Below are 26,276 nucleotides of genomic sequence, written 5' to 3' on the forward strand. Positions count from 1 at the left end.
TCTGTAGTATTTCAAATCTAAACAACCAAAATAATAATAATAATAATAATAATAATAATAATAATAATAATAATAATAATAATAATAATTTGTAATATGAAAGTTATCTAGATAATATATATTAAAAGATTTGTGTGTTTGTGAATATCCCCCTGTAATCACATATCTGGCAACATGTGGTTTTATTATGAAAATCCTCAAACGGAAGTTTCCGTTTCGTCTCCCTGAACCTGGAAGAGGACGGGAAGCAGGAACCAACTGAATGGGGATACAAGTGTGTATAATGAGACCGCTGTTGGTGCGCTCGTCGCTCGGCTGCTTAGGTTTTGGTTCATTATCCGCCTCTCCTATTAAATCCGTTACACAAGCAACAGCTGTTTCACATCTGTATTATATGAGAAAAACGATGCACTATCAAACGGAGCAGAAAGGACAACCGAACTCTCCAGACTACCGCATTTATTTTAGTAAGTTCACTGCACATCCGTCACGATGAAAGGAACAATGTATCCTTCTTCAGTAGTGCACATCTTGGATGGCGAAAGCCGATAAGTAACAAGTAACCGCATGTCTACATGCAGGTCACCTTAAACGCGTAACCTTTTCATCAGCCATGTTTTATGGACGTGCTGTTCTGTTTTTCCTCTTATAAGGTACCACTTAAACCAGGTCTTAAATTTGGGTTTAAAACACATTTGGAAGAAAAGAAGAAATGCATGTGCATCACAATGTGCTGTTACTTCCTCCAAGGTCATCACGTGGTGTCTTCTTCCTTTCAACAGTGGGGAAGTGAAATCGCTCTTTATGAAGCTAGACTCTTCATTTTCGTAGATTTTTCTTTCTTTTGTTTGGTGAGAATGACAAAGTCAGAGAGGAGCAGAGCCATAAAAAGCCCACAGTGGCAGGGGCGGAGTCAGAGGGGGTTACCAGGGTGGCATTGGGCACCATTTAAATAGTTGGACACACCAGGCGCCAGTCAGATGATTGACAGGCCACTGGAGGATGACGAAAGAAATGTCCTTCCAAAAACGCATGGACCACTAACATCACTAAACGTGTTTGAATTATATTAAAGCAGTTTCCTAATACGTTGAAATTTGGCTGCACATGTTTAGAAGAGTTTTTGTTGCTGTTCATGTACAGTTACTAACATTATGAAAGTGTAAGTTGATGTTGGCCTGAAGCTATGTAGCAGTGCTAATTTAGTGATATGATAGCACCAGATTAGTTTTAGGATAATGTGGGAAAACCATGACATTTGTGAGCCAGTGAGTACATTAATGGACTATATTTAATTAAGTTTTTCACAGTGGAGCTGAAAATAAACCATAAAGATGCTCATTGAGTTACTGTATAGGCCAGGCATGGGCAAACTACGGCCCGGGGGCCACATGCGGCCCGTTAAACGTTTTAATCCGGCCCGCCGAACTTGAAAAAAATTCAATGACTAAACCTCGTTACTGTTTTATTTTCCCTGCAATTCTGATGTTTTCCCACTAGATGGCGCACTGTACATTGGCTTTGTTGAGGTGAAGCGTAGGCCTATTACTTCACGTTTGCACTTTACCTTCTGACCCATCAGCCTTTCTGTAAAGATGAGCGGACCTAAGAAACGGAAAGTGGACAAAGAATGTCGAGTGTTCAAAAAGGAGTGGACAACTAAATATTTTTTCACTGAACACGATCATCTGCTGTTTGCCTCATATGCCAAGAAACTGTGGCGGTTTTTAAAGATTATAATATTAGCTGTCACTTTGCCACAAAGCATGCTAACTATGCTAGCAAGCTGTCAACAAAAGAACGGGAAGTTGCTGCTCATAAGTTGGCAGCTACTTTAAAGGCTCAACAAAGTTTTTTTCACTGTCAAACTGCCATTCAAGAGTCAAGTACCAAGGCCAGTTTTATGCTTTCATTCAAAGTAGCAAAGGCCAGCAAACCTCTGTCTGAGGGCGAGTTTTTAAAAGAATGCATGGTGGAGACAGCAGGTATTTTGTGCCCAGAGAGCAAAAACAAGTTAGAGAAAATCAGCTTATCACGAAGGACAGTGACTCGCTGCGTGGAACTAATAGATGAAGATATCACCAGCAGCTTAAATAAAAAGACGGAGTCATTCACGTTGTATTCTTTAGCACTGGATGAAAGCAACGATGTCAAAGACACTGCACAGCTCCTTATTTTTATCCGAGGTGTCAACAACACTTTTCAAATAACGCAGCAGTTTTTGACAATGGAGTCTCTGAAAGGACAAACACGGGGAGAAGACTTGTTTGATCGTGTGTCTGCTGTCATCAGAAATGTGAAGCTTCCTTGGAGTAAGCTTGTCAACGTCACCACAGATGGATCTCCAAATTTAACAGGGAAAAACGTTGGCCTGCTGAGGAGAATCCAGAATAAAGTGAAAGATGAAAACCCTGACCAGGATGTCATTTTCCTCCACTGCATCATCCACCAGGAATCTCTATGTAAATTGGTATTACAGCTGAATCATGTTGTGAATCCTGTCATGAAACTCGTCAACTTCATACGCGCAAGGGCACTTCAGCACCGTCAGTTTATTGTGTTCCTAGAGGAAACTGATGCGGATCACCAGGACCTGCTTTATCATTCCCGTGTCCGCTGGTTGAGTTTGGGAAAAGTGTTTCAACGCGTGTGGGAGCTCAAAGAGGAGATTGGCGTGTTTTTGGAGCGACTTGGCAAAGCTGATGAATTTCCTGAGCTGAGCAACAAGAGCTGGATTTGTGACTTTGCGTTCGCTACGGACGTATTTTCACACTTGAATGAGCTCAACACGAAACTGCAGGGGAAGGATCAGTTTGTGCACGACATGTACACAAACGTGAAAGCCTTCAAATCCAAGCTGGCTTTATTCTCCAGGCAAATTTTGAACAAGTCATTCACTCATTTTCCTACACTAGCCATGCTGAAAGAGGCCGGAGCAAAAGTGAAGAAATACAGTGAGTAACTGGATGCACTGCACGGATTCTCGGATTTCGACAAAATTGACAAGTCACTTCAGTTGGTGGCCTGTCCTCTGTCACAAGACCCCGAAACAGCTCCAGAGGAGCTGCAGCTTGAACTGATCGACCTTCAGTCTGACCCAGTCTTAAAAGAGAAGTTCAACTCTAAACTAAATGACTTCTATGCGTCACTCCGCACAGCAGCGTTTTCAAGGCTCCGGCGGACAGTACAGAAGATGCTGGCGTTGTTCGGCTTGACCTACGTGTGTGAACAGACCTTCTGCATCATGAACATCAACAAAGCCAGCCACAGATCCAAGTTAACAGACCAACACCTCAGATCCATTCTGAGAATGGCCACAACAAAACTAACTCCAGACTTTGATGCGCTGGCTAAAAAATTGAGACCAACAACACTGTTCCCATTAAAATGGAAAGTGTCTCCCTGATGTGCACGCAAACACCTGCACTGCTCCTGGTCCGGCCCCTTTGTCAAATGTTAGAACCCATTGTGGCCCACGAATCAAAAAGTTTGCCCACCCCTGGTATAGGCCCTTTATACACTCAATTAATGTCATGACCTCTCTAGTCTCAATATTTAGCAGCTGCACTATATTTCTGGCAGAATATTTCTGGCAGCAGGCTTCTATCTTATTTGCAGTTTGCTTTGCAGTGATCTTTCATTGTATTGTTGGGTAATATATTTTTGCTTTTGTTGTTTTAGAAACCTCTGAAGGAAAATACATATCACCATTCCATGATATTCCGCTGATAGCAGAGTCAGAGCAGGTGATTCATGTTTCACATCTGCACTTTTAGTTTTGGCTTAAAGTTATTATTTGAAACAGGAATTGACTTTTTTTTTCTTTTATTTTTACAGGGTAATGATGTGCCAGCAAAAAAGCTTAAGAAAGAAAACGAGGTATCAGTTGCTGACAGTTGAAGTATTTAGGTCTCCTCTGGCATCTGAAAATGTTTGCAGCAACACATGCTGTACTTTTGTGTCTTGTTTACATTTAGGTGCTTTATAACATGGTGGTTGAGGTGCCTCGATGGTCAAATGCTAAAATGGAGGCAAGTACTTTTCTATTATGTTTGTCTTTTTTTATAATACTATATGATACATTTTTTAGATAATATAAGTCCCCCTCTGCCCTCCTTTTTAAACACGGCCTCAATAAAACTGGTCCTATATTACAATGTATACGAACATAATTTCTGTCCTAAGCCTTTTAAGTCAGCTGCCCATAAATGTTGTAAAAGCACAATAAATGCATGCTTTTTTTTATAATGCCTTCAATCCCAGATTGCAACAAAGGAACCGCTGAATCCTATCAAACAGGATGTGAAGAAGGGGAAACTCAGATATGTCGCCAACATTTTTCCACACAAAGGTTATATTTGGAACTATGGAGCTCTCCCACAGGTGAGGAAAACACTGTCATGATACTTCACAATATGTTTGTTCAGAGATCATTAATTTTACCGTGTTTTTTTTTTTCTTTTTCCTTCTTTGAATATTGTTTTAATTTATTTGTTGTTTTACATGCTATTGAATTGTTTCTTTGTGAAGACATGGGAAGACCCAAACCACAAAGACAAAGAAACAAACTGCTGTGGTGACAACGATCCAATCGATGTTTGTGACATTGGCTCCCAGGTAATACTGTTGTAGATGTTATTTTAGAGTTTTGTCTATAAATGGAACTTTAGGGCGTGTATTAACAATTGTTTTTATTTACTCTAATTTTATCCCATTTGTTGACTTGTCCTGCAGGTGTGCTCTCCGGGCCAGGTAATCCAGGTGAAAGTGCTTGGCATCTTGGCCATGATCGATGAGGGAGAAATGGACTGGAAAGTCATCGCTATCAACGCTGAAGACCCAGATGCTAAAAGCTTAAATAGTGAGAATTTTTTTTCAACATTAACCGCTATCATGCTAAAATAACACATCTCACTCGTTTGCTCTGATCAACAAGTAGTAAATAATTGTGCACCATCCTTAACATTCACATATTTATCTCAATGTTCACAACAAGTACAATAAGAACAATGGGGATAGGGCTCTGTAAGGTATTCGTGCTTGTGAAAGTTGTGCACATTTAGAAAAAAAAAACTTCACAACAAATTTAGCAAACTATAGTATTTGTGATGTCACATTCAGCTGACTGTATATCTGAAACAAAAATAGAAAGAAAGAAAAATAGACGCAGACAGAACCCTCATACTATTTCCGTCATTAACACTGGAGTTTGTACCCAGAGGAGTGTTTATTGTCAACATGGTATTGTTTGCATTAGGTGTTACTCTGCAAACATATTATGTGTACCCTTATTTTCTTTCACTAAACCTGTTTCCTCTGACTTTAAATCAACTTTACAACTTGTACTTTTTATTTTATTTAGGTATTTAAGTCTTGCATAGCTCATTACAAATATATTTGCTGGATACGTTTAATTTTGAGGGTATTTTATTATACAGAGCCCAGTTTGGAGATGTATTATTTTAGTGTGGAGGACAGGGAGTGGCTGTCATGAAAAGTCTGATTTAGAGCACAAAAATGTCACTTTCTGAGAATTTCACAGTAGTTATGTTTTGAAACACAAATAAAAACACCCACAATCCAAAAACATGTGTGACATTCACAGAATTTGAGTAAATGCATCTGAAGTGCACCCCTGTGTTTAACTGTCTTGTGCAGGCTGCTCTGACCAGCACTGCTACCCAAACACTCCAGCAAAGAGATGCATTTCACACTTCAACAAACCTAATTTGCTTAATCCACCCCCGCAGCTTAAACCTTTACAGAAATGCTGAAAACTCATCCCTGAAAATATTCATCAGCATCTGAAAAGATGGCTGCTGACATTTAGGTTTCAATTGATTTAGATCAGTATGCATCTTATTTGCAATCAGTATTTGTTTTTGTTAAACTTGATCTGGGTCTCTAGGCTTCTACTCTATTGTTTATTCTTTCCTCAGGCATTGAGGATGTTCGTAAAAGCCGGCCAGGCCACTTGGAGGCCACCGTTGACTGGTTTAGGAAATACAAGGTGCCTGACGGAAAGCCTGAGAATCAGTTTGGATTCAATGGACAATTCAAAGACAAGGTCAGTATCCCTGTAAATGGTTTAGACATGACAGCTGGCTTAATATTTGTAGTGTAGTTTTAGCAGCTACAAATGGATTACTTAGACTTTTTCCTCTTTTAATTTGCCGACAGGACTTTGCAGTCAAGGTCATTATGTCCACCCACAACCTGTGGAAGGCACTTATACAAAAACAAACAAATGCTGCAGGGATTGAATGGTAAGATTATTACAAAACACATATTTGACAAAGGAAAGTGGAATGTATATCATTATTTTTGCTCTCTTTTTCTTCAGCAAAAACATCTCTTGCTGCGATAGCCCTTTCAATTGCAATGCAGAGGAGGCCAGCGCCGTTGTGCAGTCGGTAAGCATTTCTAAATCAGTTAAATACAGTTGATTTACACAATAATCTGATTGAAATCTGTATCTGGGTTTGATTTGGTAATTGTTATGATCTTTTTTCCCCTCTAGGCTCCTGTGAATGGTAATGCACTTCCAGTGTCTCCGGAGGGTAAGCAAAAATATCCGTTGGTTGATTTTCAGTTCTGTAATCGTGTTGAACTCATGTAATTCTAAATCTCTCTGAATCTTGTACAGTGGACAAGTGGCATTTTATTTGAACCCGGCCGAAACTCCTTGGAAACTGTCAAAACGTCTAATGAAACAGAGTCAATGCTGCTCTTCATTATTTTTGTATGGAGAAGGATTCATTTTTGATAAAAACTCCCTCTGCGGCGTGATGTGCCATTTACATGTATTTGGTTAAGTAAAAGCTAATGGTCAGTGTTTTTGAAATATAAGCCTTTTCAATCCACTGTTTGATAAGTATTAAGTCAACAATCACATGTTGGACATTTGATTGAGTAATTTTTGGCGATATTGATCATAATTTGGAGGGAAATAATACAAGTATTGTTTTACTTTTGATTTGTGTTCATTTTTATTGTTGGCTGATTTGCAGTTAAGCATTGTGTATGACTGAAAGTAATGACTGTACACCTGAAATCCATTTATTCTTGCAGCCACAAACATTTTGTATAAAACAATAAGAAATGGACCGTTTTTTTTTTTTTGGTAAATAAAAAGAAATGAGAAGTGAATATTACTCCTGGCTTTTTTTTTTCTCACATTTAGCAGTTTACAAGCTAAACATATGTATAAACAAACAAATGTGTAAAATTATTATTGGTGGTTTGAAATGAAAAAAAAAATCCAATTGCTTTAAATAAATATAAATTTTATTTAAAAAAAGAAAAAACACCCACATTTCAGCAACATCTGGAATGATATAATAAACAGCTTTCAAATAAACTGCATCCAGTACATTACAATACTTACAGTATTATTACCCATCCTAAATTCATTTATTTGTAGCATAACAAGCTTTCAAGAGAACTAAGGGAAACTTTAAAAAGTATGATGGCAAAAGTTGAACTTTTTTTTTTCCTTCTGTTTTTTATACCTTTAGTGTCGAACTGCAAAAAGTGTGTAAGTGTGTATGAACTGCTAGCTTAACCAATGAGTAGAGCATATGAAATGCTCAAGTTAAACCAGGAAAGTCATTCAAGTAATTTTGACTAACTTCGAAATACTCTGAAGCATCTTCAAGTATGGCTATGCTTTCAACCTGCTATATCTTCAGTGGCAGATATAGCTACCTTTGCTTTCTCAGCAACAAACCTGCTACTGTAGCTGGGTCCTATACAACAAAATTCAACATTTTTTGTGATTTAATGTACAAAAAAAACCTTCTAATTACTGAACTATCACCATTCTATCATTGTAAACATTGCTGTGACAGTGAGTGTAATATTTACAAAATCATCCTGGATAATCCAGCCATTCTCATTCTGCAAACTTGGAAAAGCTCAAAGGATTTTTATTAATGATAAATGAAGAGCTGTGGGTCAGTTTGACTAAATGAAAAGAACCAACATGAATATCAAAGGGTGAGTTACACTCCTGAAATACAAATTCTTGGTATATACAATGTAGCATAATTTATTTTTTGTTTTTAACACATATACATTATGTTTAAATAAAACATTTTTGTAACTCTTTACTACATACTTCTGAAAATAAATGAAGTGCTTTCAGAAAATGATTAGGTGGAGTGGGGTGAGTTGTTACAATAATGTGGCTGTCATTCGATTACATTGCATCAATTAAATTGAACAGACAGGGAAAAATCACTTTACAACTGTTTAGTGGTTATAAATACATGAATCTATACACAGACACAAAGATGTGGAACTACACAAAACGCTGCCCTGGTCTTGTCTGAAAAACATTAAAAAACTATCATTCCCTTTTGTCAGCTCAGTGCATATATGTTCAGGTTACCTTGGAAAGAATATCACCTTCTCACTAGCTAAACCAAGCAAAAATTTGCAGGATAGTATCTTTTACTTTTCTCAAAGGATGAATTTTTTCTGTGAACCATATTAGACATGAATGCTATAGGGATTCAGGATGCAATGGCAAGTCCCTGAATGTTAAAAAAAAAAAATCAAGATGAATACAGGTGGTGAAAATGTACACATTATTAGTTCAAAATGTCCCTGATTTTACAGTAATAGTAAAGTTCAAGTAGTACTTTCATCACACACTGAAAGTAAGAAATGAACTTTAATGCCTTTTGGTGGTTTAACTTTTTTAACTGTTAATTACATCTTGAAAGAAATATACAAATGAGAAAATATATGTAAAAGTCCTATTGCAAAGCTAGTTTTGAGGTATATGACAGTTTTATACTGTTCATTATTTAAAAACCTTCTCACTGCCTAAAGATTCTCACATTGTACATTTCTAGTAGGTTGAATAGCACCTTATGAAATAAAAATCCAATGAAACCCAAAGAAATTCAATGAAATAGGCTGTCAGCACTCTTTACATCACGAAATCTATAACAGTAAATCCAAAAAAAGAAATTTAATTTACTGTACAAATATCACCTGCTTATCTTACATTTAGATTACAAAAGGAAAAAAAAAACAAAACAATCCTACAGCAAGCCAGCTGCCCTCAAAACAGACACTGAGCTTACCCTGTTTTGTGTTTCTCAGTGTAAAAAAAAAACAAACACATTGAGCACCACAGACTACTTATAATATTCACAAAGCAGGTTCGTTCTGGCAGCCTGCTATTAGGAAGATTAAAACAGTTGCTGACAAAGTAAATCCAGTAAATAAAACAGGCATGTCTTTTTTTTTCTCAAAATGTTTAAAAACGCACCATAAGAGTGGCTCAACTTTACAGTATAAATGCCATTGGTAAGTAATAGAAGCACCAACATGATTGTTTTAAAAGTTGTTTTGCATGTACTTTAAAACACTTTTATGGGTTGCTTACAACTCCTGCAATTAATTCATGACTGTTACATCAATGCAGTATAGCCCATTTTTTTTGGGATTTATCAAACATTTGAAGCTAATGATTAAAAAGTGCTCCGAGAAACACTGACTTCCTAAGTATTGTGATGCTGAGTGAACAGTTAAATCATATTTTTGATTTAATGCACACAGAAGTGTCACTCTTAGAGTGTGTTTTGTCTTTAGTGTGAAGGCATTTGAATGAAAACAAATGGTGATAAGTGCCAACTTTAGCACCACAAAGGTTGTCACTTATAAAATCAGTGTTTTATGCCAAGATTACATCTCCAAGCATTGTAGGAAAAATAGCCACCAAAAAAAAAGAAACTTTGTTTCCAGCTAAAATAGATCCTTGTGTATCAGACTGAAAGCACCAGAGAGTTTTTAAAATATTTTTCTGCATATTGCAAAAGTTACCAAACAAAAATAAATACATCCATAGTTGAACTGGTAAAGCTCAATTGTTATAGAGGTGGAAGAACTGATGAGGAAGGTGATTTATGCCTGATCTGACAGGTTCCGTTTTCCAGACAACACAAGGCTGCTAAGGGGAACTGTGATATTTTTGACCATAGCACCTTCGAGCTCTTAATAAGTTGTTTTCTACACATGGTGACTGTAAGGCCCTGTGACCTTGGTGAATGCATATGGAGCTGTACTGACATATGTGTTAGTTGTGTTTGATAACGATCCTTCCATTAGTGCCTTGATAAAACGCTTGTATGGAGGCTCCCCCATGGCTTCTGATGACTCGGAATGCTCACGCTTCACCCCCTTCTTGCTGCCCTTGCTTGGTGTGCCTTCCCCACCGTTCCTCTCTGCCTCCTCCTCCTTCTCTCTAGCCTTCTCTGCCATCTTGGCTTCCCACAATGCTAACCCATGCTTTGCCTCATTCAGATTCTTGTGCTGGTAGAAGACTAAGGAGATGCGTGTTGGGTGGTTGCGATCTGGGTTTTTAAGGGGTGTCGTGGCATGGAGCTCTCGTTTTGCACACTCAATAAGAACCGAGCCGTGACTTGGTGCCACAGCCACACCGCCAATTTCAGGATCCAAGAAGTTGTGCTCATTGTCTGACCACATCTCTGGTTTTTGTGGGGTTGTGGGTGTCTGTGGTGTTCCAGGCTCCTGCTTAATATGGGAGCCCATAGCACCTCCATTAGGCATACCAAACCCTGTTTCAGGGTTTAAGCACCCACCACTTGCCTGCACAGAGAGCATCTGTGTGCCAGGCATACCCATCTCTGTCTTGATTTGCATATGGAAAGGATCCTGGCCCTGGGGCAAAATATTAGGGCTTTGAGGCAGGTATGGATTTGAGTATTCTCCAAACTGATTGCCTTTGTTTACTGCAGGTGTGTAATCCATGCCTCCATGGGCAGATGGTGTTCTTAAGAGAGGGTCGATAAACTGGGCATCTGAGGTCCTGTTAGGACCATAAGGGCCATAAGGTCTCATGGATTGAGTTGGGCTGATGGCATTGTAGTTACTGACTTGTAAACCCGGCTCACTATATCTTGGTGGATAATTAACTTCATAGCGTTGGGATGCTCCATACGGCTGCTCCGGGTAAAGCGTTGGCCGCTGTTGTTGATAAACGTCCAGATGCTTTTGGTGTGAGGAGTAGTATGGATGATAATTGTCAAGGGGCATTCCTCCGTTACATTGATAACCTTGGGGTGGACGATTTGATCTATTCATGTAAGTGTTTGGTACATGGAGAGGTGGAGGGTAAGGGCTCGCTGGTGGTGGTTGCTGAGGGGAATACACACCGCCTGTCTTGGAAGTGCTTGGAAATGATCCAGGATGGCTGGAAAACCTTGTGAAAGCAGCATTTGTTGAGCCAGGATATGGGGGAAGTATGCCTTGGTACTGTTGTTGCTGTGGATGGGCTCCAAGAGGGTGTGATGGATGACCTGACTGTGGAGTTGCTCCAAGAGCACCAGGAACAGGGCCTGGAAAGCAAAACCATGAGAAAGATAAAGGCCTATCCAGCTGCAAAAAAATAGCTTGTCTTGCCATTCAATACTTTTCCCAATTTATTTATCTCATTTTAATTTATTTTTTTTAGTTTAGTTTGTTTGGAGTTTTTTGTGACAGTTAAACATTTTACCAGAGATTAATTAAAAATTGCACCATATTCAAGGTGAGGTTTCTCAAAGGTATCATAATAAATGTTACCCTACCTGCCAGTGAAGTGTTGTGAACAGTACTCTCATAAGTGCCCACTTTCGACTTGGCCAGGTTGGCCTTTTCTACCTTATCGGTAGAGCTTTCCAGCATGGCGTTCTTGTTGGCTGCAGCCTTCTTTGCATCCAGCTTCTTTTGCCGACAAGACTTGGCAGGCTCTGCAAGCATGCGAACCTGGCGACGGAAGGCACTGAGGACTTGGATGGCCCCTGACTTTATTTTTTCCTGCTGGCCCTCTTCACTCCCAAATTCATCAGTGTTGGAAGCCTTATAAAGAGGTAAGACATGGAGCTGCTCATCTTCTGGTATCTTCCCAATTTCTCGGTTATCCTCTCTTGTTAGTGTGCACACCTGGAAAAGGTTAGATACCAAAATAGGTTATTATTCATGGATATGGCTGGTATTAAAAATGATTTCTTATATGATTTCTTTTTAAAAATGGTTTTATTTTCAGGTTTCAGGGTAGTGTTGTAGTTTTTTTAACTTGATGTGCCATTTAAGTCTAGTGAATCTTTTTATTAGTTTCCAACCGGAGTCATGTCAGAAGAATATTCTTCCACCAAAGCCAAAGCTGTGCAGTTACAATGTTGAAATTACTGACAAACTGATTGTCTCAGTAAAATGCCATGTGTAATGCAGCAAGTTCCCATAGTTGCAGTCTCTTCCAAGTCGAATAGCAGTGGTTCCTACAAAAACCTTCTTTCGGAAGACTTAAAGGCAGAGTATGTAAGATTTCAAGGCGATTCTTTCCACCACCAGGTGGCAAACACCAGGTCGTGAGCAAAACCACAAAACTGCTACCTCCACAAACGACCACAGGTTGGCAGTAATGAGCAAACTCATCCCTCAACCCTCCTCCTTGCCAGCTCCAATGAGGGCAGGAATTGCTTGTGAGCTGTAGCTCAGAGCCGCTCTGCAATAAATGGGCTTTCACTCACCCTACTGGCGGAAAAAAAACCACTTCTTTTTTTTACTGGTCAGAAAACATTCAAGAAGGGTCTTTGTCATTAATTAAACTTGTAATTTAATAACGCATCAAATATGGACAGACTGGAATCTACATGTTTAAAAAACTATCTAATTATGATTGAAGTTATTTTTTTAGTTAATTTATTTAGAAAATATTAAAAATCTTACATACTCTACCTTTAAAGAACCCTTCGAAGGTCAAATCCACAATGACCAAACCTGACAACCTACAAAGTTTTAAAGGATCTAATGCTGACATTCCTTGACAAGCAGATGTTATTTTTCCCATTCACCTCGACTGGTCAGAGCTCTTTTTATGGGATTGGTTGGATTGTTTTATGATCGTTGATGATATTGTATTTTGTAACCTTGAAGGAAGTCTCCACGATCTGCAACAATGTTTAATGGGGCTTTCTTTAGCCCGCAGCATGCTCACCAACCTTCATAAAGTTTGGCTTTGTTAGTTTTACATCATCTCTCCTAAAGACAAACAAAGCACTAATTGTGTACTGCTGCATAAGACCTCACCTTGGCGAAAGAACAAATAATACTGAAAAAGATATCACTAACCAGACTTTGACAACCTTGGCTCTGCTTCACAACATTCTTTTAAAGTATGTTTCCTAGATTAAACTTACCACAGTGCTGCCACCCTGCATGTTATGAAGGTCTCTGTGGGCATGAGCACAGAAGTCCATACAAGCAGTGACTCCAGAGAAGGGCCGACCATCCTTGAGCCCCAAACGACAGTCTGGTGCTCTTTGTTCATGCTCCACCTGTGACCGTGAACAAGAAGAAAACATGAACAAGATATTCTGTCCTATCTCCTAGCTTCCAGACTTTAGCTTCTACGAAACATAAGTGTAGCATTATAAAATATAATAATCCATCTCTCATGTCTAATTCCTGTATGTCTGTTTCATTGATCAAATGTTAGGAGAACTCTATTTTGTTTTGTTTTTTTCATATACGCGTATAGTCAGTTCATAGAACAATTCAGATTGTTTTGTGTTGAAGAAAGACTTTGTAAGGAGGTTGTTTTGCAGACTATAATCATGTTGACATCTTGTCACTTTACCTAATTACCACCATGTTTATGCTACATTTAAACATTGTAACCTAGAGTGTTTTTATTTTTACATCAACAAAACTGACTCTCTGGAAAATCAGCTGTCACAGACTACTTGGAAGATTCAATAAATGTGTCATATGGTGGTTAGCAGTAACAATTTTATCTTGAGTCCTACTAAATATCTGATCTGAAAAACAATTATGTTGTTCAGAACGGGAACATTGAAATGTCTTCCATCAATAATAAATATCTGAAATGCTAGCTGATGTGGAAAGTGAAGCAGTCTATATTGTCAGACATACTCACCTGGTTTCCATAAGCTTCAGGTGCCATAGTTTTATACAATGGAGCCAGTAAGGTTGCCAAATTTTGAAAGTTTTGTTCAATTCTCTCCTCCTAAAAAAAGAGCATTTTCAGTAATAGATTACTAACTTGGTGCATTGCAATAATAAGTGCAATGTAATAATGATTTACACTGTAGAACAACTTTAATCTGCAAATCCTACCTCTCTCACATCATCTACTTGTAGCTTGAATTTCCTTGGGATTTTGCTTCTAGCAAATTTGCAGCCATTGTAGTACATGCTCCAGGAGCAGCCAAAAGAGAAAGATGCTCCACAGGCTTCAGGATTTAATCCCTGGCATGCACAGGTCCGCCTGGAAAATGCACTTAGTTAAAATGTGGTATCCTTAACTAGATACAGTGGTAATGTGTTCAACCAAATAATTACTTCAGATCAAATGGGGAACTGAACATAATTAGTTTAATTTAGTTTAGAAAAGAAAAGAACCCTTAGAAAAACAAAAGCAATAACTGCATTTTCCTTTGCGCAATATAAGTACAGTAAGTGAGTTATATTTCTTAAATGGATAACGACGAACTTGTCAGATAGACACTAAAATTCTGATTGAATAAGATGTGTTAAGAAGTCTGTAGTGCTGTCACTTACTCTTCATTGAATGCACAGCGTCTCTGGGTGAGAGCTCCATGTTTTGTTAGAGTATCACTCAGCTCGAGGTAGAGGCGGTCAGCCAGACTGGGCTGGATGCCCTCCCAGACCAGGATTACAACAATGATGCATGCACTGTCACATCTGTGACCAGTACGTTCACGCACCAACACCAGTAGTTTTTCTTCCACACTAGGCCGACGAATGACCTGAACCATTCCAGAGGAAAAAATATTTTCACATAGAAATATTAGCCGCTGATTTTCCTACATGTCAAATTAAGTAGTTCCTACCCATTTAGCTATGGGGCATCCTTGTGTACTTTTCCCTTCCTTGCCGGTGTATATTACTTTCTCTATCCTGATCGCACGACCAGTTAGGCCAGACCTTCAAAGCAGAATAAAGGAATTAAAATGAACATGAAAAACACAGTGGTGACATAACACTGTGTTTATAATATTTGTTTTTTAAATTTTTATTTAACCTTTTCTCCATCATCTCCCGTATGGCAGCAACACTTGGGGCTGAACCCAGGTGAGTGTAATATGGGCCCTCATCCTTCTCAACAATTTGTTCTACATTCAATCAAGTAAAAAAATGTTATTATATATACACTCTAACCAATCAATCATTTTTCAGCACCAATATTGTAAGACTCACCAACACAGTGGCAGGATGCTATGTCATATTGAGTTTTCATGGGGGTGTCTAAAAGATTCTTAATTGGGGTATCCAGTAGCTTCAATGGAGACTCTATGAAACTTTGCAGGAGTTGTTCCTTCTTTGGGGTGGAATCAAGTGACCTTTTCTGAGCAACAGTGGGTGAGAAAGTTGCTGCTGACTCTGCTCCAGCCATACCAGTGTTGGTTGAAAGGATTGTAACAGGCCCTGAAGATTCCACTTTGACTTTATTTGATGAACCAACAACTAGAGATTTCTTCTCAAACACAGGCGAGAGCTGGTACTGCCTCAGACTTTGTTCCATAGAGGCCAGAATGCTTCCCAGGCTTTGGTTGTGATCACATGGGGATTGTTGATTTTCCTGCTTAATTTGAATTCCACCCATGCCTGCCTCTCGCATCTGTAGCAGCTGCTCCTGTTGTTGTGAAGCTGGCAGCTCAAATCTTTGTCCATTCTCCATTTTTACTACTCTCAAAGGTTTTTTGGGGTCACTAGAACTGTGAGGGGGATGAAGAGGACCCTGCCGTTCCTGCCTTTGTAGCAGGTGCATACGCAGAGCTGCATGCCTCTGAAAGTCTACATGGGTGCCTTCAGGTCCCAGAGGTAGTCGAGGTCCCCTTTGGAACTGAGTGCAAGAAGTCTTCAGCTGCTGTTCAGCTTTGGGATACATGTGTGCCGTCGCCTGTTGGTGTGATGTATCTTGTGGTAAGTGAGGTTGCGATTGTGTGGATGTCTGGGGGAAGTCTGCTTGGTTGGGCTGGTGGCAGTGGTTGTTTGGCTGCTGAGGTGGAAATGTCTTTAGGTTTCCACTGCCTGAGTTTGGTAGGTACAGTCTTTGATGTTGTTGTGGTTGCTGCATCTCTGTTGTGTTTTTGTAAGTGAGAGTTCCATGGTCACTGTGCTGCATGTCATGGTTGTTGGGTTGAACCGAGGTGTTTCTGAGAGCGTGGTTGGGTTGAGGGTGGGGCTGACCTGGTGGAGGCTGACTGTGAGGTCTGTAATTTGGAGACTTTAGTTGTTCTTCAAATTGTGGAGGATGAGAGAGTGGACGTTGGAGATTACAGTGCTGCTGTTGTTGTTGCTGTGTTGTAACAAACCCTGGTGACAGTATGTGCTGAATGTCAGTATCTTTGCATAAGTGCTCTGATTCTATCCGGGAGTAGCAGTTGTCAAGTTGCTGGTTTTGAGGGAAGTTTTTTTGTTCATGGTTTTTACGGGGAAGAGGTCGTTGCATTTGAGGTGCTTTAGGATTTGACTTCTGCCACTCAGGGGCAGTGTTGTGCTGCACTGAAACATATTGCATCTGGGCTGGTAAGCAGTCTTGCTGTTTTTGCTGGAAGCTGTTAGAGCCTTGGCTACTATCTATGAAAACCCCATGTGTCTGGAATCTTTGTGCTGGGTTTGGTTCCAGTATCTGGCCCTGAACCTGGGGGTTAGTTGTCTGGTGGTCTGGCTCAGACTTAACGGGGAAGCCTCTCCACATGTCTTGCTCTGTAGCCTGTGGTGATGGACCAGTTGTTGGCTGCTTCTGGGAATGTGACGGATTTGACTCCATCCAAGCTCTCTGACTGGGAGTGGAACAAGACGTATTTGCTCTCTGTTGTGATATGCTCTCCATGCCATTTTCTAACTCAAGGTGTTGGAGGCCAGGCCCTGTGTGTCCAGTGCCATTAAATCTATTTTGCTTCCCAGCATTTTCTTGAAACTTCTGGATTTGAATCCCATACTGCAGGCTTCCATCAGTGCCATGCTGCAGAATTAGACCAGATTCAGGTTTCTCATTTTGCTCTATCTCTTGCATCCTAGCATTGGGAAAGGATCCATATTTAGCTGTCTGTGCTGCTTGCTGAGGATTATTACTCTTCAGAAAAGAGTTCTGGTCAAACTCCTGCGGGGCTTTTATATATATATCATGGGAATGTGTGTCTTCTGGAAAACACTGTGCACCGTTTGGATGTTGTTGAGAACCAGTGGCATTACTTGTTGGTGGGATCATGCCAGGCGACTGCCCAACAGCAAGCTCCTGATGAGAATAAGACGGTGGTCGTTGCTGATGTTGTTGCTGCTGGTGGTCTGCTCCAAAGTTGCCGGAGAATCCATTTACAATGTAGCTGACAGAGTTATAGCTGTTGCCCCCCTCAGAATTCACAGATGTCCCAGGATGCTGCTGTGAGCTGGGCATCTGTGCTGAATTGGGCAATCCTGAGGTTAAAGCAGGGGATTGAGCACCTTCACTGGACAACTGATTGGTCAGTGAGTCATTGACAGTATCCACATGTGACCCTGATGTTTGTGGTGCAATTGACACTTGCTCAGGATAATACTGAGACAAAGTTTTTTCTAGCAGATCGCCTGGAGTGCTTTCTATGGTTGAGGAGGGTGATACAGCACCATTTTGAACTTGCTTATTTTGTGGTAGACAAAAAATATCTCCATTAGGAAAATGACAGTTCCTTTTATCTAAACTGATCTCTCTTTGTGGGGAACTGCATTTAAACTCTGATGCTTTTGTCAGTTCAGGAAGGTTGTCCACCAAATTAGAGCTGGTGTCACCATTTCCTTTCATTTTAACATCTACTTTCATTTTTTTGTGTTGGGGGACTAATAGGGACTGTTCAGCGAATGCATGATTCAAATCCCCATTCATCATCAAATCTCCATTCATTTTATAGGATCCTTGATCAAAAAACCCTTGTTCTGATGTTGGAGTGTTGCAGTTCTCCCTTTGTCGCTTCATAAATTTGACACCTGTGCTGGGCAGGTAATGCACTGGGCTTGAGATCCAGTCTGTGTCCCCAGTGATCTGCAGAGAATCTCCTTCTGAAGATGGGTCTCCATTCTGAAGTTTGTGAGAGAGGTTGCGAGACGTGCCAAATTGTGCTAACATCAGATTTTCTTCCGTCTCATGTTTGGCCTCTTCTGTTTCCATCTGGCCTGCTCAGAGTCCATACACAGGGCTGCCCTCTGTCCGTACTGCAAAACACAACAAAGTGAAGGAAAATATCAGTTTGGTACATGTATAACTCCGTTTTTCAGTCATAGTAATGTATATTATGGTTAAAAAAGACTCTTGCCCTCTTTAAATATTTGTTCCCTCCAAGATGTTTTTAATGTGATGACACTTTTATTGATTCTAAGTCATGGACATTTTCATCTAAGGTGGAACAGTATGAAAACACAGCTGCACATAACTAACCAACCAGTCAAGTTTGCTTCAACATAAAACTCCTAAACACAATTGCTAAGCATCTGTTTTTTCAGTCAGTTAGTGACATTGTTCCTTATTTAAAGTCAAGAAGCTAAAGTGGTCAAATTTAAAAAGATGTTAGAGGTTAAACCTTTGGTTTATAGAATAGAATAGAATAGAATAGAATAGAATAGAATAGAATAGACTTTATTGTCATTGCACACAAGTTACAATGACCGACCGATTTATCACTGTGAAAAATTGTGACTGATTAAAAGTTGGACATGGAAAGCATGTGGTCAGCACACCAGGTCTTAAAGAGAAAAACATGTTGCATCAGGTCATAATGGCCTAAGCTGTATGTCTGGGGATTTTGGCTGTTTTATTATATTTTATGTTCTCTGAAATGAAAAAAAAAAAAAAAAAAAAATGTTAAGGAAAAAATACAAAGTAAAAGCAGTTTAGTCTAACTTATTATTTTCTTTTTTTAATTTAAGTCCCCAAACCAACTAATTCAGATGCAAACAATATGACTTTCTAGCAGGAGAGAAAGTTGTCATTTTTACACTGAATTTCTGTGGGCAAGCAAAAAGCTCTCCTGTAGAATCTAGATATTACCTTTCCATCATCAGTGTAATTGTGTTTCAAACACATCCACAAACTTAGTGACACTCTGTAAGTTCTGTGATTCTTTCTCAACCATAAACCACCTTTCTTTGTTTTATTTGTCACACTGCAACACATGCATAGTGAACCATCCACTTATCACTTCCTCTGACACACAGGCAGGTGTTTAATTAAATATGTTTCAGAGATTCTAATATGACTGAATTTGTTCACTTTCATAAACATGAGTAATGTGATTCCAGTGGATTATTGATTTATATCTGCCACCATCCATTATAAATTAATGTCACTCACAACCACATCATCTGCAAAGTCATTGCAGTGCACAGGTTTGGAAAGCTGCATTCATCATAACTTTAAGTAAATCTGTTACAGGTGGTAAAGGTAGCCGATGAGCAACAATATGAGTCCTTATTTCATGTTCAGCAAAATCACAAGTACTGGTTATAAAAGCTGGTTGCTCACAGAGGAAACGTAACTGCCTATTACACAACAGCGTTCAGTCAGAATTGTATCTGAAATATTTCTGATGTTATTGTTTCTGGATGATTCAAGTTGGAAAATCTGATTCATTTTCAACCACCAGCCTGATCAAAAATATAATGAAAGAAGCAATTAAAAAAAAAAAAAAGAATTGGAGTTTTGGCCCAGTCCCATATCTGGACTCAGACAATGGAAAATGTCAGGACATGCTCTGCCAGGGTTGGCAAGCTGGTTGACATAATGATCTCCTCCTCTGTGTCAATCACCCTTCCAGGGCATTAGCAGGCTTGCAGACCTCCAAAGTTTAAGTGCTAAATCTCCCACTAACAAGCCAAGCTGTTACAAGGCTGTCTGGAAGCTCCCAGCGTTGTCACAACAGAGCAGCCAGCTGCCTGTTAGCAGGTGGAAAATGAAAGCAGCAAAACAAAATTGAAGACAGCCGTCAGGTCGATGGCAGCAGAGCTTCTGAGGTGTTCTTTTTGTTTGCACTCTGGGTCCCAATAATTCCTGTCCTGATATCTTAATGGATAATTATGTTTTGCCATATTTTGCAAAGTAGAACAATTTAACCATATAAAATACTTAAGAAAAACTACTATACATGTTTTCTATTGATTTTTGTCTGCACATTCCAGACAAGGATCATATAACTTAAAGAAAGCTTTGTGCATAGACACAAAACACAGCAGGATCACAGCAAATCAATGCATATATGTCTAATACTTAATACAAACCAAACTCATAACAATTTTCCCCAACACCACCTATGTAGCTGTTTTACTTATTTCCGACTTTATTAATTCTTAAAGATTTTGCATTTTACTTTAATGTATTTGCAATTGATCGGCTCAGTACTTTGATAAAAACGATATTAAAACTTAGAATTTCATATTTTAGTCTGTAAAACTGTGACCAGTGGAACTGAACCCAAGCAACAAGAGGAATTTATGTGATATGCAACATTGGAATAGAAACAATCAAATATTACACCTCTGTGAGTCAGTCAAAAAATATCTACATTTAAATGCATAATAAATAGAATAAAGTTCAGATATTTCATCTTTAAATCATAAATTGTACATGTCCGGTTTTTAAGTCTTTAAATTCCGTTTTATTTTCAACATGATGCTTAATCTTTTCTTATCAGTGGCAGGGCTTGCGAGCTCCTCCCTGCTCTACTCCACCAGCAGGAAATAGTGAGACTATTAGGTGATTATTATTGATTATACACCACCTATAACAAATTGCAGAGCTTATTACTACACTCAGTTCTGGTTGATTTACCAAACGAAATACCTGACGTTGTTTTTCACAAGGACTTGTGAAAACATTTGTGTACAAATATAGTATAAAATACATAGTTAAGAAATCAGTGCTGTTTTGTTTTTTTTTAAACTCTTCCAATATAAAAGCATCCTTCAGCAGGGGAGCAAATAAATTCCTCTTTCCAACCCCATGTGAATGTTCCTTTGTTTTTCTGGCCCTCGGTGCAGTCTATAAATCAGCAACAATGTCAAGAGGTGAGCATCGGTGCTAAGCTGCTTACAGGGCAGCTCCATTCCTCAGGGACACTCCAGGATTTACAAAGCACCGAACAGAGCCAAGCAGCTTGTCACAGTTGGATACACCCACACTGACAACAAAAAAAAAAAAAAAAAGAAAAAAAAATCTTTGCAAACCCAGAACAAAGCCAGAGATCCCAGCTGTGTGCACGTCTATCCAGGCTCTGCACAAACGTCCAGACACACGCAACAATTATGCAGTGATTTCAGCAACAACTTTAAATATGTCCTTTTAAACATTTGGCAGCAATCAGTTCATTATCTATAAGATATGATACATGCAGAGAGGCCTATTTTTGCTCTGAAACTAGAGCACTGAGTAAAGCCAAAGGCATGGCTCTGAAGTAGCTGTGATATGGATGCCTTCTAGTGGTTACAATGCTTTGATCTATTAAAGTTTTCTTTCTAGTTGTTTATGTCGACCAAGGAATGAGCTCTCTGCTCAGTTAAATTACGACTGGACTTACTTGGCTTCAACTGAATGCCAGGCAAAGCTTCCTTTCCCCCTTAGAAGTGACTTTCTTTGTCTCTCTACGTTGTTGTTTGTTTCCAAGCGTTTCCCAGAACCTCACCTCTGCCCTGTAATTACACGTCAGGTTCATCTCTACTTATGTCTGATGCTTCTCTGTCGCCTGCTGTTTATCATACCAGTTACAAAACTGGCTCGCATGTCACAACCCCAACTTTGATTTCCTCAGTGGCAGCAGAACCGGCTAACATTTCTTTAACTTTAAATAGTTTATGATTAACTCACCTCTTACAGCTTTAAGTTAAACATTAATTATTTCATACCACATAGATTTCTAATCTCCTACTGATGCCTTACACACCGTGCCAACAATCAGTTGTGTGAATCATTTGGGGCATCTGTGAACATCAGTGTCTGTGGTCTTTTCATTGATTAGTGTCCTGATTGCATAGTTGGAGTCTGTAAACATTTTCATCAGCCAAAACAGCAAGCAAATTTGGTGTCTGGTCAGTCGTGGTGAGAGATCACTAACTGGTTGCTTGGTGTTGAGGAACATCCCTGTTTATTATCGCGGCATTAATTATGTTAAACTGTCAGCTCAGTGTCAACAGAAACAGTTGGAAACAAATGTAAGTCTACATGTTTAATACAGTTTTAATATGCTGACCTAAAAAATGTGAAATGATAACATTTTGTGAAGTTGTTAATCAGAGCTGTAAGCAATGAGTATTAAATTACAAAGTCCCTGACAGTCAATAGTTTTCACACCCCTAACTGTGTATTTTTAAACCCTTATCTTTAAATCATAACCATTAGTGGGTGGAAGCAAACTAAACATGTCATCGCTGATGTAGAAAAGTGAAAGGCCGATGTAAAACCTTTTGCAGCAACCTTTCACTTAAAGGCTGTGGGGGTTTATACAACCCACCAACCTCTACTCACTCACATGGGACTTCAGTCCCAGTCAATAGTGGCAAATGTCAACATCATCACATTGTTGATGTGTATGTGGCAACATGAATTCAGACGTCATCTGTGGGGCAACATTGACATTATAATAGAAAAAAATTGAAGCAAAAAAAAGAGATTTATTAATTGTTCAACTATTAGTTGTTGTTGCAATTATATAATTCTATAATCATATGTTTCCATGGACCAATGTCTTTGTTGTGCAATTTATCATGAAATTGCATTTGCATTGTAAATTCTTAACAAAAACACAAACGTAAAAACTAATCTGTATAATGTGTTATTTCAAAGAAAATGCTAGTTTTCAGGCAGCCAAGGTACATTTAAAGAATTGAGCCACTATGTACAGATTTAAGCTCCGCTCTGTTGTCATCTTGCACTACAAAAAAAAAAAATTGTAGAGATGTTTGGTAGAAAAGGAAAAATGGAGGCACATCTGTTGTGTTTATCATTGCGTCACATCATCCTTCCTTTTAATGACATAGTTTAATAATTTGGTAGCAGGTATTAATAGTTATTAGTTTTAAAAAAGTTTGCCCATTGTTGTAAAATATAAATAAAACAGATGTTGGGAAAACTCATCACTCTGAGGCTGGCATTTCTCTCTAAAAGTCTTACAAACATCTCTACATCAGTTGTACCTTCAGAGATGTGTATCACACTTCTGTGGCAGAGCTGAGTCTGCTTTCAACCCATTATGGGAAAAAGATGAAGAAAGGATGTGGCTTGCAGCCAGAATTGACACATCAGCTTTCACTTTTGTGATTGGGATTTTATAAGATTGTAAAAATTAGTGTAAGGTTTTTCTGTATATGTTCTGAGCATTTGGGGTGTGAATGTATCCTGGGCTAATGGGACGTTTCTCCTGCCAACGACAAACCACATTGCTTTTGGTATAGTCCTGAATCAAATCTGGTGCCTGCAGCTGTTTATAATAAGCACAGAGAACTTTCAAATTAGCATATATGTAGCCTATAATAAATGCTGATTTTAACAAGTCTTCCATGTCACCGTCAGATGCTGCATGAGAAGACTTCACAGACAGTGCTGAAATAAAATCATTACTATTAGCTTTTACTATCTCAATAAATTGTTGATTTTAACAGAAATGACTGTTGCCTAAACCTGAAGAAACACTGAAGAATTGTGTCCGGGTTGATGCAAAAACTTATGGTCAAGTTATCTCCCAATTCAACCAAAAAAAACTTGCCTCTAAAAACTGATTCCTCATTGCTTAAAATAGGAAAGAAAATTGCATGTTTTTTTTGTGTGTGTGTGTGTGTGTGTGTGTGCATTACCAGTCAAAAGTCATTAGATTTAATAGAAAAGTGTATATCTTAAATCACATCTAAATGAATATAAAATAGAATAGAATACAAGAAATGCTAGAAGTCTTATAATGCATATATTTCAATCATATGTTTAAGCTTAAATGTAAATGTTACATTTATTATACCTACATGTTAAATTTTCTATTGAAATAATAAATCTAAAATTCTATTTAAATCTTATATCTAAATCTTAAACACTATTTATGTATTTAATACGTTTTTGTCTGTGTTGACGACATTCATTGTCAGTGTAAAGTTGTCAGCATCATGATGAGTGTGGAGTTATGGGGCTTAGCTAGAATGTTTAACCAGGATTGGACCTAAAATGAAAAGCAGGTGATGCAACAGCTCCAGTTGCCAAATGAGCAACACCCAGTTTAACATGTTTGTCTTTGAACAAGTGGCAAAATCAGGACATGAAAGTGAGATCAGAATAAAAGTTGACCCTCAATTGTTATTTAGACGACTCTGGTTGTTTTCTCAACAAATAAGATTCAATCACAGTAAGTGCAGCTGTTGTAGATTTTTAAATACCTTTTAAATTGTTTGCCTTTGCCTGCCCAGGGACTGCAGATGGAAACTAGCTAAGGCTAAATCTGGGGTAAGGCATCTTTTTAAAATGTTTTTACACATGGTCCAGACAAATAAACTAATAAAGTAATCAAAATAAACTAACAGTATGTAAAAGCAGTATTATCGCAATCAAAAGCAAAAGGTTGTGTATACTTGATCAAGTGATACTGTGAGGTTGTCCTCCATTATTGTGAAAACTGAGGCATTAGGTATAGAGGATTTCTGTTTGGTTATCAGCAAGATTAAAAAATATCTTCTGGTTCTTTGACACTTGGTGGAAAAGTGCAGTTTGAGAAAAACAAGAACGTATAAGATTTTGGCGCAGACCACTTCCCTTAAAACTGGGAGATTGTTTATTGGCATAGGTGGGGGACTGTTGGACTCTGCAGGACTCCGTAGGACTCTGACTCTATTTCACATTATTTAAGAAGACAGCAAAATTTATAAAAATTTTTTAGTAAGAATAAAAAAGTACATTTTTTAAATCTATAATTTATGTAATATTAGCATTAAAATTAGCATAAGGATAAGTAAGCCCTGCTACGGACTAGCAATCTGTCCAGGGTGTACACTGTGTCCTGCAACTACTGGGACAGGCTCCACAATCCAATAGAAATGGATGGATGAATGAACCAATGATTTGACTGAAAATAGTTCATTATTCTGCTCAAGACTTTTTGTCCACACAAGATTTAATTATATGTGGAACAAATTCTTGTTGATGTGGATATTTAGCACCATTTTGACCAGCAGTGTATTGCCTAATCTTGCACTGGTCTCTCACTTTGTGACTTGCGCAGAGAGCTTGTGAAATATGAGAAGTGCCATAGTAGATGTGGACTGTTTGGCGTGACTTGGCAGCCCAATGTGACATTAACCACCACAACAGCTGCCTGCAGACTTGGGTCTCTGGACTTTTAGGTCGAGACCTGTGCAGCTACTTTTAAAGAAGAGAAAGAGAGAGAGAGATGAGATAAATCAACCTCACGCTTGCCAAGCTAACCCTTTTTTGTAGAGTAGTTTGAAGAATAGGTCATAATCTCAAGTGTATATTTCCTTTTCATTGCTAAAAAGGGCCCAGTTGCATTTTCCTCTTTCAAAGATAAGAAAATGTGCACCGTCTGGAGACTATAAATTTTCATAGCGTTTTGTAAAGGCTGGTTGCCGACTGATTTATATGAAAGTCATACAGACGGCTGTTTACAAGGATAAATCGCTTTACTAAATGCTGTCACTGTATGACTTGAACTTATTGTTAAATCTATAACAACTTGCTTAATATATAACAGATATTTTTTTATAGGAATCAGAGTCAAATTAAATCCCAGTTCTTATTTATTGCTTAAATTTTGGTAATGAATGTTTAACAGCAAAAAGTAAACGTAATGTTTCCGTGTCTGTCAGACTGGACTTAGATGCTTCGTACGGCACAGCTGAGCTGCTAGTGAAACCTCATCCTTAGCAGCCCTTTACTAGCGTAATTAGGTCACATGATTTGCATTACAGTGTTTTAAATCCTCTTGGTAAATATAGAACTGAACTTGCTGCTCTACAAACCTAATGACCTCTGACAGTATCTTCACAACTTTGCATACGAGCCAGAAATGAGAACAGGAATTTTTTAGCACACATGCTTAAAAAACTGTTAAAAATCAAAAGTCAACAAAAAAAAAAGCAAAAATTTCCAGATTTAAGAAGGCTTTTGATAAATACTTGAGGCACTTGCATTGATAGGCTAAAAAAAAAAAACATGACAGCTCATGATGTATGGCTTACATGTGAAATGTCCAGGTAGA

At 38.6% G+C, this 26,276-nt stretch overlaps 2 protein-coding genes across 2 annotated transcripts in view; one reads left to right on the forward strand and one right to left on the reverse strand.

The window, feature by feature from the left end:
- Positions 1-249: 249 nt before the first annotated feature.
- Positions 250-7,102, forward strand: ppa2 (inorganic pyrophosphatase 2). Its single transcript, XM_079261198.1, has 12 exons — positions 250-467; positions 3,682-3,746; positions 3,838-3,879; positions 3,978-4,031; positions 4,264-4,383; positions 4,531-4,617; positions 4,735-4,861; positions 5,940-6,067; positions 6,181-6,266; positions 6,344-6,413; positions 6,521-6,560; positions 6,647-7,102. Exons 1-12 carry the CDS (start codon positions 263-265, stop codon positions 6,667-6,669), a joined length of 1,047 nt encoding a protein of 348 aa, XP_079117324.1. The 5' UTR covers positions 250-262; the 3' UTR covers positions 6,670-7,102.
- Positions 7,103-7,317: 215 nt separating this feature from the next.
- tet2 (tet methylcytosine dioxygenase 2) overlaps positions 7,318-26,276 on the reverse strand; it is a 29,956-nt gene continuing 10,997 nt past the window's right edge. Inside the window, exons 2-10 of the mRNA XM_079264496.1 lie at positions 15,259-18,252; positions 15,083-15,173; positions 14,892-14,985; positions 14,599-14,807; positions 14,155-14,305; positions 13,955-14,044; positions 13,215-13,352; positions 11,604-11,958; positions 7,318-11,372 (exon numbers count right to left, since the gene is read on the reverse strand). Coding sequence (XP_079120622.1) covers positions 10,024-11,372; positions 11,604-11,958; positions 13,215-13,352; positions 13,955-14,044; positions 14,155-14,305; positions 14,599-14,807; positions 14,892-14,985; positions 15,083-15,173; positions 15,259-18,208 — 5,427 coding nt within the window. The 5' untranslated portion in view covers positions 18,209-18,252 and the 3' untranslated portion in view covers positions 7,318-10,023. The remainder of the gene's footprint in view (positions 11,373-11,603; positions 11,959-13,214; positions 13,353-13,954; positions 14,045-14,154; positions 14,306-14,598; positions 14,808-14,891; positions 14,986-15,082; positions 15,174-15,258; positions 18,253-26,276) is intronic.

The sequence above is a fragment of the Telmatherina bonti genome (assembly GCF_933228915.1).
Source record: "Telmatherina bonti genome assembly, chromosome: 3".
NCBI lineage: Eukaryota > Metazoa > Chordata > Actinopteri > Atheriniformes > Telmatherinidae > Telmatherina > Telmatherina bonti.

Excerpts from the sequence above, each read along its gene's own strand:
- ppa2 (XM_079261198.1), top strand. The coding sequence starts at position 263 with ATGGGGATACAAGTGTGTATAATGAGACCGCTGTTGGTGCGCTCGTCG. Across the intron at positions 6,414-6,520 it reads CCAGCGCCGTTGTGCAGTCG|GCTCCTGTGAATGGTAATGC; the intron begins GTAAGCATTTCT and ends TTTCCCCTCTAG. Across the intron at positions 6,561-6,646 it reads ACTTCCAGTGTCTCCGGAGG|TGGACAAGTGGCATTTTATT; the intron begins GTAAGCAAAAAT and ends AATCTTGTACAG.